Source organism: Eptatretus burgeri, chromosome 11 (genome assembly GCF_056783735.1).
Source record: "Eptatretus burgeri isolate ZD-2024b chromosome 11, Ebu_testis_v1, whole genome shotgun sequence".
NCBI classification, from domain to species: Eukaryota; Metazoa; Chordata; class Myxini; order Myxiniformes; family Myxinidae; genus Eptatretus; species Eptatretus burgeri.
In genome coordinates this window covers 77,660,693-77,683,107 of record NC_140971.1, presented here as the reverse complement: position 1 = coordinate 77,683,107, position 22,415 = coordinate 77,660,693, and the positions used below count along the sequence as shown (strand labels likewise).

At 43.0% G+C, this 22,415-nt stretch overlaps 1 protein-coding gene and 1 pseudogene across 1 annotated transcript in view; one reads left to right on the top strand and one right to left on the bottom strand.

The window, feature by feature from the left end:
* The window catches only part of LOC147017433 (polyamine-transporter SLC45A4-like), a 71,340-nt gene that overhangs the window by 17,825 nt on the left and 31,100 nt on the right, over window positions 1–22,415 (top strand). Inside the window, 3 exon segments of the mRNA XM_085847090.1 lie at window positions 7,310–7,941; window positions 18,628–18,816; window positions 21,730–21,909. Of these exon segments, the coding sequence (XP_085703216.1) occupies window positions 7,536–7,941; window positions 18,628–18,816; window positions 21,730–21,909 (775 nt within the window). The 5' untranslated portion in view covers window positions 7,310–7,535.
* Window positions 198–1,586, bottom strand: LOC147017434 (uncharacterized; annotated as a pseudogene).

Genomic DNA, 22,415 nt, shown 5'->3' with positions numbered 1-22,415 from the left:
GTAGGAGGATGAGCAAGTCCGTGTCATCCCGTATCAGGACAGTGTCTTTGATTCTAGCAATGCAACAGCTGTTTGGACAATGAGCACATCAGCGTCATGCTTTGCATGATCTATATTACACCCAGCCCGCTCTAGTTTGTCACTAAGATAAACAATAAATCGCTGTTTGTTTGTCACATTTTCCAAGAATTCCTCCTTCTTGGACTGTATAACCATTCCACCAGTGAAGTTTACTGTCATGCCTGAACAAGCCCCTGTCCTTCTCATGTGCGTGGCATCTTTTGTTGTTGGACCGTCTTGGTATCCATCAAAGATAATGGTAGCAGCCCCATATTTATGTGTAACATATGTGACATAAAGCTGACTGACACTCATATGTGGAACCTCTTGGCCATGGAAGACGATGAAGTAGTGCACCACCATCGATAATATACTGGACATTTCCAATTGGTTCTCGTTGCTCCCCTTGCATGGTCTTCCTGAGAACATCGGCAAGGACAGCCTTATTGGCCTGCAGGGGAAGGAAGGAAGATTCAAACATTCCTGGGGGGTAACTACACAGTTCATATTTGAAGAGTGACTGTAGATCTTCACAGCGCTCCCCAATGGTTACCAGTCTCTGGAAGATCAACTGTGGATCCACCTTCACAGATTCTCCTTTGATCTTGATAGTTGATCTTGAATTAAGTGTCACTGCTTGATCACATTTCCGGAAGGTGAACTCTTATACATATTTCCCAACCATGGATGCTAGAATCTTTTCTCCAACTGTTCTTGATCTTTCAACATTGACTCCTTCCTGGGCTGTCATGCCATTTGCAATGTTAAACAGGGACGGATCCCATGCGAATGGATCTCTCTCCCTGAGATAGCTGATAAGATCAAGGGTGTCATTGACATCTCTGGCTTGTCTAGCTTTTGACAGGTCTTTGTGCTGGTCACTGGTTTCAAATGAGATGCCACTGAGCTTCTGCATGGCCTCGTTGATATTTGCACATGCTGACATGGAAAGGACCCACACCAAACGCTGAGTTTCTGTCATTCCTTTTCCTCTTGTCAGTCCTCCATGTGTCTTTATACTTCTCATCAGCACTTGCTCAATTGTGAGATCCGTGGATAGTCCTGCCCAGTACCTATCACTGCGCCTCACCACATGGTATCCTTTCTCAAATTGCTGATGGACATCTGGATGACTTTCTGGCAGATTAAGCCTCATTTGCAGGTATACATATGCAGACTTTGCATATAGCGTGTGTCCAGATGCTGCAAAGTATGGTAACATTTCTTGTACTGATTGAAGGTGTAATTTCCAGTTGCCTGTCCGCTCAGCTTTAAGAAATCTTTACAGGATGTCCACCATGTTCAGATACTGCACCCAGAGTTTTGCTGTCCGCATAGTCATCATTTCTTTCTTCTCATTCAGTTTACTTTGGAGTCTTCCTAACACCTCTTCTGAACATACTTCTTCGATAGTAGAGGTAGAAGATACTGTTCTGTCATAGAGTTCTGCTGCTGCTGTTAAATCGTTTATGAAAGTACATGTATCTTATTGTACAGCTATTGTCCCTACACAATCTGTCTCATGATCTGCACTTGCTACCTCCCCTACATGGTCCACTGTTGTCTCCCTGGTTGTAAATAACAAGTGTGAAGACCCTTCAATCCCAGCCAAAAATTGAGGTGAGTCAACTGAGGATACTCGAATGTGCGGTTTATTTGGGACACAACGCATGCGGAATGTGGTGCAGGACTCGAACCAACAGTGGTCAAGCCTCAGAATCACACTGACAATTCATACTCCAAAATGCATATATATATATATATATATATATATATATATATATATATATATATATATATATATATATATATATATATATATATATATATATATATATATATATAAAACCTATTCCTAGGTGGAAAAAGCAAAGAAAGAAACAACTGGGCAAGTGGCTTCTCCCCCCTTCCTACGGTCCTCGGGAGAATTAGCAATAAACAGCATCTTTCTTACGGTCCGGACAGCGAGAAAGTGCAGGCACATATTCATAAACAGAAGCAAACCCTTTGTAGTTGTCCAAGATTTGTTGTCACTCCGCACTGGAATTCACAAACAGCCTGCAAAAGTGCTCTGGCAAGGACATCGGCTGGCTTGCTTGTAATACATTTCAACAAAAAGGCTTGGAAACACAATTTGAAGCAGCCAGGACAATGGTTTGAATCCAGACACCTGATTAATGCAATTACTGAATGGTTAAATGAGTCAAATGTTTAAATATTGACCAATGGGGCCACCACCTGACATCCATACCTGACAACAAGTATACCGACTTAATATATTAAACATGTTAAAACCACCCATGAGGAGCCCCTTGGTAAGCTGGTTAGTTTAGCATCTCGTATGTATAACTTATTTCTGTAAGAAAATGGGTAATTTGTCAATTTGATGTAACCTATGTAATTAATTGAAGGAATGTCATAACAATATTCAAATTTTTAACAGGTTACTCACCTTAATTTGCCTTTATTGTGTAGAACATGATGATATCATCCATGTTGGAACTTCCATTGAAACAGCCAAAAGGGGATTTCCCATGGGGATTACCCAGGGATTCCCCTGGATTGCACCATTAAGTGAGGGGTACCTCAGGGGGATTGTAAAATAGCAACATATATCATGATGTATGTTGAAACAATAACATAATTAACCTCAAATTTGACCAGAGTCCACCAAATATTAGTTTTGGGTCAAGCCAATTTTATTGCGGATATCATGGATTGTAAGCAAATTATATTTGGTGGTCAGTTGGAATTATGCAAATGAGCTTTTTATCTGGTCAAATACTGTAGTTTCCTCGATGCATCCAAAGAAATTTTTAAGCATTACAAATGCATCCTTGGATCCAAAGATCTCATTATAGAAATTTAAATCACTAAAATACATCATCTGAGAGCAAAGATTTGGCAAGATATTGATATTTGGCGGCCATATTGGATTTATGCAAATGATATTTTGTTCCAGGGAAGTTTAAAAGTATGCTAAATGCATCCTTGTATACAAAATACCCATTCTAGAAGTTGAAATCACTCAAATATGTCATCTCTGAGCAAAGATATGGCACAATATTGATAATTGGCCGCCATATTGGATTTATGCAAATTAGATGTATTTCCGCAACAGGGATTTCTTAGGACTTTTAGTATGGTGTTCTGGGGACCTCATATAAATGCATTGCGCTAAAAAAAATTATGTTGCAATTTGTTCCCAATCAAGTGAAAAAATTGGCTAGATTGCCTGGACTATTGGGATTGAGAGGTTTGAGGCTTTTTTTTGGGGGGGGGGGGTTGAGGACATTGGGTTGGGAGTAGGTTTGAGGATTTTAAGAAAAGGGGAGGGGAGCACAGAGTTTGCGTGTTGTGGGGTTGGTGGGGGGGGATTAGAGAGAGGACAGAGTTAGGATCGGGGTTGAGAACTTGGGATTGTGTGTGTGTGTGTGTGTGTGTGTGTGTGTGTGTGTGTGTGTGTGTGTGTGTCTATGTATATGGAGGGGGTGGGGGGATGGGGTTAGGGAGCTGAAGTCACATTTTACATTATGCACAATTTCCATCAGTCCCAGATAGTCCCACTGGGTCTTTTGGGTCCTCGTGGTCTTTTAGGTCCTTGGTCTTTTGGACCCCCTTGGTCTTCTGGGTCTTTTGTGTCCTCTCGTTATTTTGGGTCCTCTGGGTCTTTTGTGTCCTCGGGTCATTTTGATCCCTGGGTCTTTTGGGTCCTCTGGATCTTTTGGGTGTTTGGGGTTCTTGGAGTATTTTGTGTCCTTTGGGTCTTATGGGTCCTTGGGGTCTTTTGGGTCCTTTGATCCTCTGGGTCCTTTGGGTATTTTAGCTCTTTGGGGTCTTTTTGGGACTCGGGGTCTTTTGGGTCCTCAGGGTATTTTCGGTCTTTTGAATCCTTTTATTCTTCGTGGGTCTTTGGGGCATTTTTTGTCTTTGGGGTCTTGAAGGTCTTTTAGTTATCCGGGGTCTTTTGGGTCTTCTGGGTCTTTGGGGCATTTTGGGTCTTTGGGGTCTTTGAGGTCTTTTGTGTCTTCGAGGTATTTTAGGTCTTCGGGGTCTTTTTGGTCATTTCGGTCTTCTTTTATCCACCTGCATGGAAAGAATTGTACAGAGATGAGGATGCTTTTATTGGTCTTTTGGGTCTTTTGCGTTTTTGGATCTTTTGGATCTTCAGATCATTCGGGGTCTTCAGGGTCTTTTGGGTATTTTTTGTCTTCAGGGTCTTTTGGGTCTTCAGGGGTCTTTTGTGTCTGCTTCCTCATGTGCAGCTAGTCTTTTAGGTCTTTTTGGTCTTTGGGGTGTTTAAGGGTTTTTTCAGTCTTTTGGGTCTTTGGGGTTGTTTGGGTCTTTTAGGTCGTCAGGGTCGTTTTGGGGTGGGGGGATTGGAGGGGGGTCTTTTGTGTCCTCTGGGTACTTTTGGGTTAAGAATTTCAGGTTATAATTGTGGGTGACGTCAGGTCAGCTCTCCAACCAATGGGTGAAGAGCCGATATACATACATACATACATCCATACATCCATCCATCCATCCATCCATACATACAAACATACATACTGTCATGGCAAAAAATATTGGCACCCTGGCACTTTTTCAAATAATGCACCATTTTTTCCAGAAAATTGTTGAAATTAAATAATATTTTGGTATCCACATAAGTATTTCTTTGGTTTGGAGTGGAACAAAGCAAAAAAAGCTGTAAAAATTACTAAATCTTATCTTATTCAACACAGAAATCATAAAATGATGGCCCAGACAATATTATTGGCACCTTTGAGAAGTTGTTAGAAATAATTAAATTTCAAGCAGGTGATTCTCCTTTACATTGGAATGGAACTCACCTGTGGTGAGTTGCAGGTGCCTGCAATATAAAAATCACTCATTCAACCAGTTTGAATAGAGAAAAGGAGTTATTCTGCTGTTTTGTGTCGCTGTGTGTACCATAATGAGCATGGAGAGAAGAAAGAAAACCAGAGAATTGTCTGAGGAGGTCAGACGCAACATTGTAGCCAAGCATGGACAATGTTAAGGCTACAAGTCCATCTTAAGAGACCTTGATGTTTGTGTGTCCACCGTACGCAATGTTATCAGGGAGTTTACGGCCCATGGCACTGCAGCCAACCTCCCTGGACGTGGCTGCAAGAGAAAACTTGATCGTAGATTGCAGTGAAGGATTGTTCGAATGGTGGAGAAAGCACCTCGATTAGCTGTCAAACAGATTCAAGCTGACCTTCAGACACAAGGTACGACAGTTTCAACTCGCACCATCCGTCACCAACTCAATGAAAGGTTGTTCTGTAGTCGGAGACGCAGGAGGACCCCACTGCTGAGAGAGAGAGAGAGACATAAGAAAGCCCGACTGGAGTTTGCCAAAATACACCTGAACAAGCCAAAATCCTTCTGGGAGAATGTCCTGTGGACAGATGAGACCAAATTAGAGCTTTTTGGTGATGCACATCATCTCTATGTTTACAGAAAACAAAATGAAGCCTTCAAGGAAAAGAACACCTTCTCTTCAGTCAAACATGAAGGAGGTTCAGCGATGTTTGGGGGTTGCTGTGCTGACTCTGGCACTGGGTGCCTTGAATGTGTGCATGGTGTCATGAAATCAGGAGATTACCAAGATATTTTGGAGCGAAATGTTCAACTCAGTGTCAAAGATGGGTCTCCATCAAAGATCATGGGTCGTGCAGCAGGACAATGACCCTAAAGACTTAAAAAGCACCCAGGAATGGTTCAAGATAAAACGCTGGATTGTTCTGAAGTGGGCAGCAATGAGTCCAGATTTAAATCCCATTGCACACCTGTGGGGAGATCTGAAAACAGCAGTTGGGAGAAGGCACCCTTCAAATCTGGGAGAACTGGAGCAGTTTGCACAAGAAGAGTGAGCCAAACCACCAGTAGATAGGTGTAGGAAACTCATTCATGGCGAGAGGAAGTGCTTGACTGCAGTTATTTTGTCCATAGGTTGTGCTACCAAATATTAAATCGAGGGTGTTTATAATCTTGTCAATGCCATTTCTTTTTATTTTCTGGTTTAAAAGGATATATTAAGTTATTAATCAAAAACAAAGGTTCTGTAATATTAACAGTGAAATAAAGAATTGTGGAGACCAAATACTTTTGTCAATTTCAACTTATTTTTAGAGAAAATTGTGAGTTATTTGAATAAAGTGCACGAAAATTGTGAAAAAGTGCCAATATTTTTGGTCACGACTATACATACATACAAACATACATACATAATCACATACACTTGCTCCATTATATGTAGATGACAAAGGGACGGGACTCAGAGACATGAGAACTGGCTGCAATCCCAATTCATGCTTTTCCATCCCATTCATTTGTTCAGGTTGGGAAGCTTTGGTTTAGGTAGGTGAGCACACCTCCACATACTGTAGCTGCTTCCAAGTGCACATTTTCAAGTGCAGCTGAAGAGCATCGCTTGTGGGGGGGGGGAGAAGCTTCTGGCTTGGCAGTTTTGGGAAATAGCATATGCTTTGCATGTGTGTGTGTGTGTGTGTGTGTGTGTGTGTGTGTGTGTGTGTGTGTGTGTGTGTGTGTGTGTGTGTGTGTGTGTGTGTGTGTGTGTGTGTGTGTGTCAATATGTGTGTCAATATGTGTGTCAGTGTGTGTCTCCTCCATAACTTCAAAACTATAAAACCTATTTTTTTTTTGTTTTTTTTTTTTACATTTTAGTTTTTAAAACTTTTTAGTTTTTTGATTGTGACCAAAATGCTCAAGAAACTTTTTTCTTTCTGATCCATTAGTTTCTCTTCTTGTCCCTTTTGGTTCTGCCAAGACAGCATCTTTCCACAGCTCTTTGCATGGTGATCAATTTTGCTGAATCTTCTTTTTGAGAGACCATGGTTCACTGTCATATGTCATTGCTGGGAGAACAGACTTTTAAAAACTTTCCTTTTCAGAAATGAAGGCAGTTTGCTTTTCATCACATTTTGTGATTTTACACATTATGTATGCTAGAATTTAGAATAGTTGACCCCTATCCTATCCTTCCCCATGCATTCCTCTACTACCCCCTATCCTCTTGCTTGAAGGTAATGTGTACATAATCCACAAGGTCATTAGTAGCTGATTAAACAAACAAAACCTTAACCATTGATAATGTGTTGTGCATGCAGGAGTTAAACACTGGACAAATACATGAGGCAACAACAATGTAGTTTAATTGTTTCTTTTTTTGTCAAAGTTTGAGATAGTTTGTATTCTTTGCATTCTCATCCTTTCCTAGGAAGTGGGGAGAAGATTTGAAACCTCGGGTGTATAACCGCAGCAAGATAACATTCGCATATTGTGGATGTGGGATATCGTGTAAACCATTCACATACCATCGAGTGAACCCAAAGTTATTGAACTTTACACTTCCATTATCATTGCCATTGAAAATCACGGCAATTAAGTTCCTGCTGGAGAGGAATGCTGTTCGAGAGAATTATAATTAAGAACTTGCCCAATCAATGACAGACGTGCCTGAGAGAAGAAGAAATGGTTTATTCTGGAAGAATATCCCATCTGCTTTATCTTCCCAGAGACCGTGTGTGGCTGAGATCAAACATGTGGAAGGTCTTTTGCTCGATTCTCAACTGGGTGACAATGAGCGACATTGTAAGCAGGGCCTATCGGATTCCAGTGCTGATTACCAGCCCTTTGTTAGACGAGGCTGCCAAAGGCCTGAGAGAAAAGAGTTTGACCTACTGGAGGAACATCAGATAAATGAAGATGATGATGATGATGATGATGATGATGATGAAGAAGAAAAGGTGCCAACGAAAAGGTGGATTATGCATAGTGCTGTGATGTTTGGCCGTGAGTTCTGCTATGCTATTGAGACAGCCTTGGTAGCTCCCACCCTGCTGCAAATAGGTAAGTTATTGTTTATATTTGCAGTGGTATGTATACAGTGTTGGTGTTCAAATTTTCTCCACCAGGTCACTTACAGATAGGGCAATGCAATTCATCCTATGAAAATATCCATCCATATATTACATATGCATTAGCAGTGGAAATTGAGAAGTGTGAAATTGAAAGAATTATACTTCAAGTGTAAGGCACCAAATGGTTGATAAAAGGCAAAAAAATTTTTTTAGGACTGCAAACATTACAGCAGGAAATGGCAAGGACAAGTGGCACTACAGTGCTGTTCCACCATCACTCTCCAGCTCTGTCCTGACATTGCTCTGTGGTGATGATTTGTGGCATAAAATGCTGCATTATTGATTCCCAACACAGGAGTGGACACTCCAAGCAACATAGGCCCAACAATGGTTGGCATCGACCATTAGCAGTCTTGGTATGACTGCAGATGTCCAATGTACAAAAGTTGCTAAAAATCACTGTGCCACCCTTGGAAGGTTAATTATTTCCGGAATTAAAAAAAAAACATTCATCTACCCTCCTCCTGGAGCATATAGGTTAGCAAAATATGTCTTTTTTAAGTGTTAACACTTTAAGACCAAATACGTCTTCAGTTTTTTTACCACTTTTTTTGGTGTTAATTTTTAGTATTTTCCCTTGGGTATTAAGCTTCACAGCTCTGAAGGTTTTATTAAATGCAAAAGTAGAAACTGTGCAAAGAGAACTGTCAATTATTGTTATTCGTTCCTCGAGTCTCAGTTCAAATCACGCTCGACCGTTGAATTAATACCAAGTGGGATTGACTCAGGCTGTCATCCTTCCGAGGTCGGCAAAATAAGTACCACCTTGCTTGGATGATTGAGCCATTCGAGTATCCTGCGTTGGAGTGGTGACACGTCCAGGATTGTGCCCAATAGCTCAGGAGACTGCTTAGGCAGCACCAATGATCTGCACATAGCATGGTCCCAATGGATGGCTGGATTGTTTTCATATTGTCACTTCAGTTTTACTGTTAAAATGGACCGACTGAGTTTATGGTACGAGAATGACCTAAACAATGTTTAAACTTACCACACCCTTTCAATTAAATACCTTTTCATATTTTTTCCCAACAACCACCCGAATGAAGCCGAACCTGGTTGGTGTTCATGCAGAAACGCAGGAAAATGCTTATTATAATGAAAAGCTTTTTTTTAAAAAGAAAATATTCTGGGAAAAGGGTAGACAAGACTCTCAAACGGTATAGATCTGGCGGTCAACACAAACAAATAGGAATAGGGGACCATGCAATCTTGTGTACAATGAAAATTAAGGCTTAATCTGCTAATGGTGCCACAATACTGGATTCACACACCGAAGGGGGAACAGGCGAGGACTTCAGGGTGACACAAGCTGGTTGTGGTTGCAAGATGATGTGGAACAAGGCTGGTGTGGCACAAAGCGAAGTGTGGCTGAGGGTGTAAAGGCAAAGAAGCATGATGGCGATGAAGGGTGATGTCCTCCCGACTTCATATCCTTTTTGTAGCAAGTGACGGAGGCAGAGAGAATGAAACGTTACTCTCTTGAAGGTGCAGCTCCAACAGCCACACATAACATGGCCATCTCCCCTCGTAAACTCGGGGACCGCCTTCACAGGCAGTGCGTCCTGTGATTGTCCGCCCGCTGCTTGTGGATGTTGTCAATGTTTTGGCTGCCTCACCCTGTGGGACAGCCCTGAGCAAAAGTGTCCTCCCCCCTTCCACATAATATGAAGGTTACCCCTTCAACTCCAGATATACTGTTGTGCTGCCTTTCTTGACCCTTATACACCATATTTAAACTACAACCTTAGGACAAATACATGAAGTTGTTTGGAAGTGCTCGGCATTAACAGGTTGATGACAGTTGAGAACATTGAATTATTTCACACCAAAAGCATAGTACATACATTAGTGTTGTATTGTCTTTGGCTTGTAATGAGTCTCATCCAAAAGTTGTTGCAAGACAATTGTAATACCTCTATCTGTCTGTCTGTCTGTGTCCAGGTCTGTATATTTTCAATTTAATTTTTTTTTCCTCTGCAACCAATTGGCCAATCGATGCGAAACTCTAAAAAGAGGAGAGACTCCCTAAGGAGAATATTTTATTGATAACTCTGACAACAAAGGTAACATGGTCTGGCAGCCATGTTGGATTTAAGTAAAAACCTTTAAAAAAACATCTCTCAAACCGCTGATCCAGTGGATCTCAAATGTTAAGTATATGATTGACCACCCATGGGGATACCAGGGTGATAACTAAAATTACATCAGTCACGTGGTTTGGTAGTCATATTCGATTTAACGAAAACCTAAAAAAAATTCTTCACTTGAACTGCTTAATCGATTGATGCAACATTTCCTATATATGATCGACTAGCCATGTAGAATATAGTTTTCAACTTAAAATATCAGAGGTCACATGTCACATGGTCGGCCATCTCTACTAATAAAAGGGTGTGTGTGTATGTGTATGTGTGTCTCCTCCATAACTCTAAAACCATAAAACCTAGCAGCCTGAATCTTTGCATGTACATGAAGAAGACTCCAAGGAAGTGCAGGAGTGAAAATTGGATGTTTGGGTTAAATAAAACACCCCTTTTGAAGATAATTAATGGCATTATTTAATGATATCCTTCACCAGGCGATCCTCGGCCGCCTCACTCTCAGGGGTCTTATGGCATTTCCTTGGTAACCTATGTATGAAGTTGCCATGTTTTTTGGCCTGCTCAACCATGTCTTGACTTGGAACAGGCCGCAACGATTTCTTAACAATACAGTTTTTTTTCACTTTCCTCACTCATGTTATCGAATGTCTGTTCATCATAGCTATGAATCGTTGTATACATCACTTTGTGAGTGCTATAGTTTTCAAATTAGGAGCTTGGAACGACTTCATGCATTATATGATACGATTTTCAACTCTCACATTGAACTAGATTTTTGAAATCTACTCTCACGGACAAATTAAAGTATATCATCAAAATATTATTTCGGTTTTGAAGATTGGATATCGTCCCGACTAAATAAGTGTCGAAATGTGTTGTGAAATCTGATAATTTAAAGACATAATGAGTATAATAACTTAGCCGATATGCCTGTTTACTTTAAGCAAGCAAGGCTATGTTCCATCTTCCATACATACACAAGAAAAAGTGAAATTTCCAAAGCAGCAAACATCTTTTTCCACTGTTTGGAGAATTATATTCAGTGAACAAAAAAATATTGGGTCGTAACAAAATTAACCAGCTTCATTGAGCTAAATTATTTAATGCATTCACTGCGAGACCTCGCGACCTGTCCCCCAGAGGACTGCCTATCCATAGCGTCTGCCAGATCTATGTTTATATTTTCGGATGTTTTGCGAGGTTCTCTACAGGGAATCAAAGTAAATCTGGTTAAAAGAGAAAAACAGACGTTTTAAAATAAAGTGATAACGATGGCGCAGACTCCAAACCGATGGTACCACGTGACATGTGCACAGACGAGCAGGCAAAATGGTGGATTTTCTGCAATGTTTATTTCAGAGAATCAGCTTCATTGAGCTATAATGATTTAATGCATTCACTGATAGACCTCGCACCCTGTCCACCGAGGGACTCCCCGTCCATAGTGTCTGCCAGATCTGCGTCAATATTTTCAAAGGTTTCACGAGGTGTTCTACAGGGAATCAAAGCAAATCTAGTAAAAACGGACATTTTGATTAAAGTTATAACGTTTACACGGACCTTGAACCGATGTACCACGTGACACATGCACAGACGAGCAGGCAAAATGGCGCATTTTCTGCAATGTATATTTCACGGGCGCTTGAACTTTGCGATATCTTCAGGGTTGTTTTTCATTAAGCTGCAATGCTTTTGTGGATGAAGTCATTTTATTTCATCAATTCATTAACTGCTGTGTGCGCAGTGAAGACAGTCTTTAAAGTTAAAGGGATCCTTTATGGTATGCAGCGACAGCCTGGCCAACTATTCCTTATCAACCATTTAATTGGAGTGCTTCCATGAGTGCTCAAGTCACTTGCCAAGTGCCCATTGTCGACAGCGGTCCTGCGCTATGTCATTCTGAGTGAATCGTTCACTCACTGTGGATGCTTTTTATACACCACGTCATTCAGAGCGAGTGGTCCGTGCTCCGTCACCCTGAGCGAGTGTTTCGTGCTCCGTCACCCTGAGTGAGTGTTTCGTGCTCCGTCACCCTGAGCGAGTGTTTCGTGCTCCGTCACCCTGAGCGAGTGTTTCGTGCTCCGTCACCCTGAGCGATTGTTTCGTGCTCCGTCACCCCGAGCGAGTGGTTCATGCTCCGTCGCCCCGAGCGAGTGGTTCCTGCTCGGTCACCCTGAGCGAGTGGTTCCTGCTCAGTCGCCCTGAGCGAGTTGTGAAATTACACCCTATTTCCGAGCTGTTTGCTGTATTAACGTTTTTTTTAATTTCCGTGCTAAATTTTTTTCCACCCACCACACGCAGCTGTTTATGAAGAATAATGTTTGTGAACATATCCCTGAAACATCTATATAAATGTAACGTCGTTTTTCAGATGAAAGCGACTCAAGGTTTCTGGGTTGTATACAGTGAGTGCTGTCGTCGGTAATCACACTGACTCCAACCTGCCGATTCCTGAAAAATTGCCGATATCGGCCAAGCACATGTGTGCGTGCATGCGCATGCGCGCTTGCATAAAGCATATCATATTCTTCCTGCTAACTTTCCTACCCCCTCCCCTCTCTCACTCTCTTTGTCCCATTCTTGCTATACCCCCTCCCAATTCAGTGCACCTGCATTCTCTCTCTCTCTCTCTCTCTCTCTCTCTCTCTCTCTCTCTCTCTCTCTCTCTCTCTCTCTCTCTCGCTCTCTCGCTCTCGCTCTCGCTCTCGCTCTCGCTCTCGCTCTCGCTCTCGCTCTCTCTCTCTCTCTCTCTCTCTCTCCCCCCCCTGCTGGTCGTTGGTGAGTCGTGCGTGGGTGTGGCGTCATGGCGGCTTCGTGTGTGCAGCTGTGAGTACTGTGTTGTGTTGTTGTCGATCCTCTCCCCATTTTGTTTCCCTCTGTATCACTGAACGTGTTTGTGGAGGTTTCCCCCCCCCACCTGTTTCCCTTCCTGCTGAGACGAGAGAGAGAGGGAGAGCATGCACGGTAGGTGCTTTGTGGGTTTTCCTTGAAACCTTCGGTTTCCGGGCCTACTTTTCATTTGCCTTGTTTTCATAGGCCTGCCGTTTATTGGTGATTTAGCTTCTTCCTTATACTCTTCTTTTTCCTTATATTTTCATTTTTTTTTTTAATTTTACCTTCGCCTGCGAATTCTGCTCGTGACAGGTCTTTATTTCCTTTGTTTTCAGCTAATGGCAAACAGTCGTTTGCAGAATAGCGTTTACGAGTCACTCGCAAGAATGCGGTGATAGTTAGTCCACCCGACCGAGTTTGGGTCGAGGACGTCGTGACGGGCTTGGGAGAACTCGTTGGTTTCGAAAATGTGTTGGCAGCTTCAAAGATGAACCAACGAGTTGTTGTTTTCCTTTCCGAGGAGCGCGACGTCGCTCAGGCGGTTCAAACCGGTTTGTCTTTACCGCCAGATATTTTCGTTAACGTTAGTATGTTGGACTCACCGGCGGTGAAAATCACTTTATCAAATTTGCCACCTTTCGTTAAAAGCGAACAGATCTTGTCCGTTTTAAAACAGTTTGGCACGGTGGTGTCAAAAATCTCCATGATTCCTTTTCGTTTGCGTTCGGATTCCACAGTCCGCCATATTATGACCTTCCGGCGGCACTGTTACATGGTGTTAAAAAACAACGCTCAATCGCTCAATGCCTCAGCTACGTTGGTCGTTGAAAATCGAAATTACCGAATGTACATTGCAACAGAGACAATGACGTGTTTCACGTGTGGTGCCTTCGGACATTTAAAAGGTGCTTGCCCAAAGTATATATCCGGTGGCACATCTAGACAGATAGGAACAAGCGCCGATCCTAGTGGCACATCTAGAGTCGATATTAGTAATAATAATGGCGCGTCTGCAACGGGAGATCGACCTTCACATTCGAGCGCGAAAACCGATAATTCCCCGGCTGATGACGCGGGTTTTATCACCGTGTCCTCCAAGAGGAATTATAAAAGAGGAAGCGGAAGTGAGGACACACAGGCGAGCTGTTCGAAAAAGATAGCGCCGTCGATCGAACGCAATGTTTCTATCCTAGAAAAAGAAGCTCCTGTAGCTGGTCCTCTGCTGCAGAATAGGTTCAGTGTGTTCGCTGAAAAGGGAGGAGACGTTTCCGTTCATTCCTCTCACGAACAAGGACCGAGCGCAACGCCCCAAGATGTGGTCACCACCCCGGTCACTGACATTAAAATCAAGAACCACGAACCTGCTCTCGTCCCGCGCCCTGCTGAGGACGAAGTGTCTGAGGTAATGGAGGAGGAAGAAGTAACAGCCCCAGAGGGAGAGTGCGAAGCCTCCGATACAAAAACGGTAATCCCTGTTACGGTCTTTAAAACTCCCGCTGTGGAAACAGTTTCACCTTTAGCAGAAGACGATTTTCCCGTTGTGAGAGCATCGACTTCAGTGTGTGAGGAGAAAAATAAAAACCACTCAGATGGGGCCTCGTCGTTTGCCTCTAGTGCTGGTAGCGAGGTCTGGAACGACCCAGCAATGGCCAAGGAACTGGAGGGTGATGATGATTTATCACCCATGGAAATTCTCCAGTTCCTTCAGGACACTTTTCGAAAGAAAAACGTTAAGATTATAACCTTCTTCCCGAACCTGTCTGGCTTTATAACCTCTTCAAGACGTCTCCTCCTCAAGGCTGAACAACTTGGTGTGACTGAGTCACAAGTATTCCGCCTTAGGAAGTGTGTATTGAAAGCTCGGAAGGAGCTACAAGCACGACCCAACTTCCTTTTACCTGACAAACCTTCCCGACCTACACTATGACCTTCTCTATTGTAACTTTAAATATAAATGGGCGACGTTCACCCCTGCGCAAAGCTCAGGTAAAGTTGCTTGTCGAGCAAAAACATTTTGATGTTGTTCTTTTGCAAGAGACAAGATGTAGCTCTTCGTGCTCGAGCGAATGGACTCGCATCATGAAAGGACAATGGTTCTTTAGTAGCTTGACCTGTCCGAGTGCTGGAGTGGCTATTTATTTAAATCCTTCTTTCTGTCCTGAAAATGTCACTTTTAAGGGGATTATTAAAGGGTATTTAGTTTCAGTTAATTTCCTTTATAATGGTTATAAACACACTTTAATAAATGTATATTCACCCAGTACGAGCACAGAAAGCCTAGTTTTCTTTACACAGTTAGAAATGTTCCTCGCACACCTTGTTTTTGTTGGTCTTGTTTGTCTGTGTGGGGACTTTAATTGCACATTGTATCCCACCCTTGATCGTAATGGAGAAGAGCCCCACCCACCAAGTACGGCACCCTTAAAGAGGGCTTTGTCCAAATTCTCCCTTATGGATGTATGGAGACTCCAGAACCCATCTGCACGACAATACACATGGTGCCGATGTGCAAATGGCCGGCTATCTCTTGCAAGGATAGACACATTTTACATCAATAATGACTCATTAAATGTCATCGACCGTGTTGACATCACCCCAAGTGGCTTTTCGGACCATCACATGGTTGTTCTTCATACATTTTCCCCGGTTCGAAATCGTGGCACTGCCCATTGGACCTTCAATGCGAGTCTTCTGCAAGATGACGCTTTTCCTGTCGCCTTCCGAGCCTTTTGGGAAGTTTTACGACTACGGAATCCTTCCTACTCCTGCCTCGCACAATGGTGGGACAATGCGAAAACCTATATCAGGACCTTTTGCCAACAATATAGCTCCTTTTGTACCAAGAATGAATCTGTGCTGCAATCTCTAATTGCAAAAGAAATATTGTCTCTCCAGTCAAGCCTTCAAACTCCCAGTGCTGAAAGGACTAGTTCTCTACTAACAACGAAGAAAGCCCTCCTCGCTCAACTCTTTACAAAACAAGCCAGAGGGGCTCTCATAAGTGATTCTCGTCCCGCTTACAGGGGAATTCGCACATTGCGTTCATCCAAGCCCATCCCTCGGAGCACTGCATTAAGAGCAGAGAGTGGTAGGCTCTTGACAGAGGAGTCTGAAGTGAAGGCCCGCTGCGCCGGTTACTTTGAGCGGTTGTACCAGGCTGTTCCCCCAGCTGTCGAGTTGGACATCAATGGTGTTACAATCCCTGTTGCTGACCTTCCAATCAACTGTGGTCCACCTTCGCTTGTGGAAACACGGGCTGCGGTGAACCAGTTGAAACGGGGCAAAGCTCCAGGGATCTGTGGCATCCATGCCAAACTTCTCAAGGCTGGTGGAAATGCTGCACTCGTGTCGTTGCATGCAGTTTTGTGCTCTGCCTGGAACACAGGCATCATCCCAACTGACTGGATGAGGGGCCTTGTTGTCCCTCTCTGGAAAGGGAACAACCTCTCTGCAACAACTACCGAGGGGTGACGCTGCTCTCAGTGCCGGGCAAGGTCTTTGCTCGGATAATTCTTGATAGGGTTCGCCACCATCTGCTTGAGCACAGGGTCCAAAGCAGTCAGGCTTTACACCAAAGAGGTCAACGATTGATCATATCCTTGCTCTTCCTGTCCTTACCGAACGCAGACGAGAGTTTCGGCAGGGACTGCTTGCAGCCTATTTGATATCTGTAAAGCGTTCAATTCAGTGAATCGGGATGTCCTCTGGAGGATTCTTGGTCGTCGTGGGGTGCCACCAAAACTGATCGATCTGATGTCTGAACTCTACTCTGGTACTGAGAGTGCTGTGAAGTGTGGTGGTACCATCTCTGACTTATTTCCAGTTGTTACTGGAGTTCGTCAGGGGTGTGTACTTGCCCCCACACTTTTCAGCACTTGTATGGACTGGATTTTAGGGAGGATGTCGGAGAGATCAAGCTGCGGTGCATCGTTTGGGAATGTCAAGATCTCGGACCTTGATTTTGCAGATGATGCAGTCATCTTTGCGGAGACTTTAGATATCCTTTTGGGGGCCCTCGAGGTGCTGAATGAGGAGTCGGAGCTGCTGGGATTACGGGTTTCTTGGGTCAAAACTAAGATCCAGGCTTTCGGTGACATCTTGGATGCTGCTGTCCTGTCTGTGTCTGTTTGTGGTGAGGATGTTGAGGTCGTGGAGAGATTCACTTACCTTGGCAGTGATATTCATGTCTCTGCTGGCTGTGAGTCAGAGGTCAATAGACGTCTGGGTCGGGCCTGGGGAGTCATGGATTCACTGGACCATGGGGTGTGGCGCTGCCGGTACCTGTGCGGGACGACGAAAGTCCGAGTCTTCAGATCCTTGGTACTTCCAGTCTTGCTCTATGGATGCGAGACTTCGACTCTGACCAAGGATCTGAGACGGAGACTTAATTCCTTTGGTACCAGGTCTCTTCGGAGAATCCTTGGCCATCGCTGGTCGGATTTTGTGTCCAACGAGCGGTTGCTGAGAGAGACTCGGATGTGATTTGTTGCCTGCATAGTCCGTGAGCGTCAGTTGCTGCTGTATGGACATGTGGCTCGTTTTCCTGACGCTGATCCTGCTCACCAGATTCTCTCAGCGAGGGAGTCTCATGAGTGGAGGAGGCCAATGGGCCAACCACGTGCCTCGTGGTTGCAGCAGGTTGACAATCATCTCAAGGAGATGGGGATGGGCCTGGCATCTGCCTGGGGGATGGCCAGACGGAGGCGCCTGGAGTACCGGCGGGAAGTGGACGCAGCAGCGACGCGCTGTTCTGGCACATGCTCCCATACCTGACCTGACCGAATGTACAGAGAACCTATTGTCAAGCGCTCGGGCGATCTGCAGTGGCGGCTGGCGCACAGCATCCTGTCTTGCAACGTCCTGTCCCACCATATATGTCCTGAAAACTCGGAATTGTGCCCCTTTTGTGACACCCCGGAGACCATTTTTCACATTTTCATTGAATGTTCAAAGTTGGCCTCGCTTTTTGGAATCATGTCACGTGTGATCCGGGGGCTCGGTTTGTCTTTTACACATTGTGTTTTTATATTTGGTTTTAATGTCTTGTATCAATGTAAAAATGAATGTCTTTTAGCAAACTTTTTGTGTTCTGAAGCAAAACTTGCCATTTATTTATCGAGAAAGCGAAAATTGCAGAACACTGATGTTTTAGCTGATGACGTCTTAACTATTTTTAAAGCATTGGTTACGTCGCGTATTCTTTTTGAGTTTGAAACTCAAGATCCTTCTTTTTTTAAAAACTGGTGGTGTGTGAAACAATCCTTATGTTGCATGGTTGGTGGTGCACCAAGAATCAATTTATAAATTTAATATGACCTCTTTGTTTGTTACCCCTTCCTTTCCTGGTTATTTATTTTGATGCTTGTACTAATATACTTCACTATGTGAAACTTGAATTTTCTCGTAACAAAGGGGAGAAGTCTCTCTCTCTCTCTTTCTCTCTCTCTTTCTCTTTCTCTCTCTCTCTCTCTTTCTCTTTCTCTTTCTCTTCCTCTTTCTCTTTCTCTTTCTCTTTCTCTTTCTCTTTCTCTTTCTCTTTCTCTTTCTCTTTCTCTTTCTCTTTCTCTTTCTCTTTCTCTTTCTCTTTCTCTTTCTCTCTCTTCATTTTTATGGATGTCACCATTTTGTCCTAGTTTAGATTCTAAATGCTTCATATGTTCGCTCCTGATTACTCACAGGCCTACCGGAACAATACTACAGCCTTACATGGTTTCTCAGCCCTGTTCTCGCCCTGCTTTTTTCACCACTTATTGGTTCAGCAAGTGACCACTGCACTTCACCGTGGGGACGCCGTCGCCCCTTCATCCTGTTTCTGTGCTGTGGTGTTCTGCTTGGGGTAACGCTGTTCCTCAATGGGGCCTCTCTTGGTGGGTATCCCTGCATGGCTGGTTTGTTGTGCATTGCAAATTAGGAGAGTCTGTGACTAATAATTACATGGCTTGCAGACCTTTTTCCTGGTGATATTGTCATCATTAATATTTCTAAGGACCCCACTTTTGACTAGCTATATCATAGGGAGGAGAGATGCTTCCAGAATGGCTGGTCCTTTCCCTTGTGACAGGATCAATGCACTTCCCTTCCACTCAGGAGTTTAACATGGATACAATGCTGTTTAGTTGATGTCCACAGTTTAACAGTGGTACAATCCATATTCTGACATTTGAGTCTCAAAGTTCATTCGTAAACGTTTTGTTTAACAATGATAAATTATCTTGTTTGCATTGAATTAGAAATGATTGACCAAATGAAAGCCATATACTTATTGTGTCACCGTTGACACAACAACTTTGAATGGTGGTCCATTGTAATGTCCTGTTGAAATCTCTTACTCCCCACTTCCCTTCCTTTCAGAAATTTTTTTTCTCACAACATTGCACCTTGCATTTTCTTTATGTCTACAAACAAATTCCATGAGTGTTGGCCATTGTTGAAAAATATAAATGAAATCTTCCATGTTGGCCACGGGGCCACCGACACAAATGATACTATGAACTCGGTATGATTATGAGATTGTTATATGTAGACAGCCTTCTAGGGTCTGTTGAGAAATTTGAGCATAAAGGTAGGATGGATGGTGCATCAAGCAAAACAGGAAGGAAGAAAAATGAGGGATGGTGCAGTAGAAGGAATGGGAATGGAAGAAGTAAAGTTGGCAGTGAGGAGAAAGAGAGAGAGCATTGGGGGGGGGGGGGGGAGCATTTTCAGAAAGGAGTTGAGGAAGTCAAGGAAACAACTGGGAATGTTGATAGAGGGAACGAGAGTGCTGTTATTCGCTGTAACACTTGTTCTACCTTACTTGACTCGAGTTGACGGAGGTGTAAGAATTATCCATGTACCATTTTTTTTATCCTCCCCACCTCCGCCCCTTTTCCCACCAAGAAACAAATTATGTAAGTTTAATTAAACTTTTGATTTTCAAACGTTGATTTTATAATTTGTACCAAACGCTATCAATGTTGTTGCATAATCTCCTCTTTTTTTTTTCTTTCTCTTCTTCTTAACTCTGCACCCTGATCCCAGCATTTGGTATTTCGACGACTTGGATACACCTTCTCCATTCCCCTCGATCCTCCATATATTCCTCTCTTAATCCCAAGCGCTTCAAATCTATTTCCACTACCTCCCTCCACCTTAATCCTGGTCATCCTCTTGATCTTTTCCCCCTACTTGGCCTCTTGATGTACAAAGTAATCTCCTCTGGTTGTACAGGGTGTTCCAGATGTATTGTGACCCCCATTTAATTCTCCAAAACTTTCATAAATATATGTGGAAAAACTACAGGCCAAGACCAGGAATCAAACTCAGGTCCTCTGGCAAACCATACCAGTGATATGCTATCTGGGTGACCCACCAACTGAGCAACGCAATTCTTCCACATATATAAAGTAGACTAGGTGTAAGTCGGCAGCGTGTAACTTGTCACTTCGCCTAAGTCAGCAGCGTCAAAAAGTCCCGAATTTATCTCATGTTAAATCCCTTTGAATAAAGGGTCATCCCTCTGTAAGTCGTCATCTCTAAGTCGTCACTTCGTCTAAGTCGTCAACTGTTGTCCGTTCCCACGTAATGGAAACTCAAGTAAATTACCACTCCGAACTCGTCACACGGAACTGCTGCCTCATGAGAAGCCCGATTTCATGGAATCGTGATGCTCGCTCATTGGTGTTCACCGCCAGTGATAGGCTATTTATAACTGTGTACACACGTTGATCGCACTGCAGGCAGGACAATGGCGACTAAGCGTAAGCTTACAACTAAAACCAACCAAGAAAAATACGACATTATCCAGTTTTGCGAGGCAAATCCACTGATGAAGAAAACAGACATAGCTGAGAAGTTGGACATCAAACGGCAGACATTGAACGATATCTTGAAGAATAAGGGCACGATGTTTGGACAAGTGGAGAAGATCGTGAGGCCGGTGGGAAGTGTGAAATGTGTGTCCTTTGAAGATGTCGATGACGCGCTCATCATCTGGTTTCGGCAAATGTCGGCTCAGCCAAATATTCTTTATTTAGGCTCAGCCAAAGCCTTTAAAGGGGGGGGGGAAACACATCCATGTCTGCTATGAAACACCACAGGGGGGATGTTGTAATAAAATGAGAATTGCACAGGATAGAACCATCATAAATATATATGTGGAAAATTTACGGGCCCAGACCAGGAATTGAAGACCGGGAATTTTATATATGTGGAAGAATTGCGTTGCTGAGCTTGTGGGTTGCCCAGATAGCTAAGATGGCAGAGCACTGGTTTGGTTTACTACATGACCTGGGTTTGATTCCTGGTCTGGGCCTGTAATTTTTCCACATATATTTATGATGGTTCTATCCTGTTCATTTCTCACTCTAAAACTTTATATTTTTGTGTACCAATTGGGTGTGTAGTGTAATTTAAGCAATATAAAAATGGCATATACAAACTTTATTAAATATCATAATTATAAATATGAACAATGTCCTTATTCAGGCTCCAGTTGGTTTATATGAGAGCCAGCATTTTCTTTGCACAGGATGATTCGACGCCATGTTCTGTGAGAAATGTTACGCAACATTGCCTGGTCCACTTGTGCAAATGAATAAGAAAAGAAAAACAATCTTAGGTGTCACGAGACATGTGGAACACCCTGAACAAAATTTGTTTCTTCTTTTCTGTCTCTTTTGTGTGAATCTGACATTTGCAAGACATTTGACCATTCGTGATGATTGTCATGATTTTGCATGTGCACCAGTAGGAGATGTGTATTCTTCTCTAACGATGAACGCTCTGTCACGAGTGAACAGGCAGGCTCATGAGAAGTGATACCACGAGTTGGTGGTGCGGATTGGTGTTCACGGTTTTCGGTGTCGTACTCATGGATTTCTGTGCTGATAGCACTGAAAGCCCGATCCGGGCTTACCTACTCGACATAGCGCAGAGTGAAGACCAGGAAATGGCACTCAACATCCATGCTGGAGCAGCAGGTCAGGGTTGTACCTGGTTGAGTGAAGTCTCACCAGGCTGTTAGAAATTCTCATTCTTCCCCATATGACTATGTATATATATATATATATATATATATATATATATATATATATATATATATATATATATATATATATATATATATATATGTGTGTGATCAGACTGGACCATTCTGGTTAAGCGTCTTTTGGAACAGCCTGCCTCGAGTGTAATATCGTGCGTGGTCTAAAAATGGCTCCAAAGACATTGGGGTTATTTTTATCTTGTACTCCACTCACTTTTGTGGATAATGTTACTGAAAAGCTTGAGAGCAGAGCAGCTTTTGCTCGTTAATTTTACACAAAACTTGCTTTTTACAAAAATGTTCTCTCTGGTTTCAATAAAGCGTACTTTGATGGGTGTTCACTGAAATACAGGTATTTATGTAAAGATTAATATCATGTGCTCTACAGCACATCGCTTGTTGTTGTCTGATTAACTGGGAGTGAAGAAACATGGTTTGTTA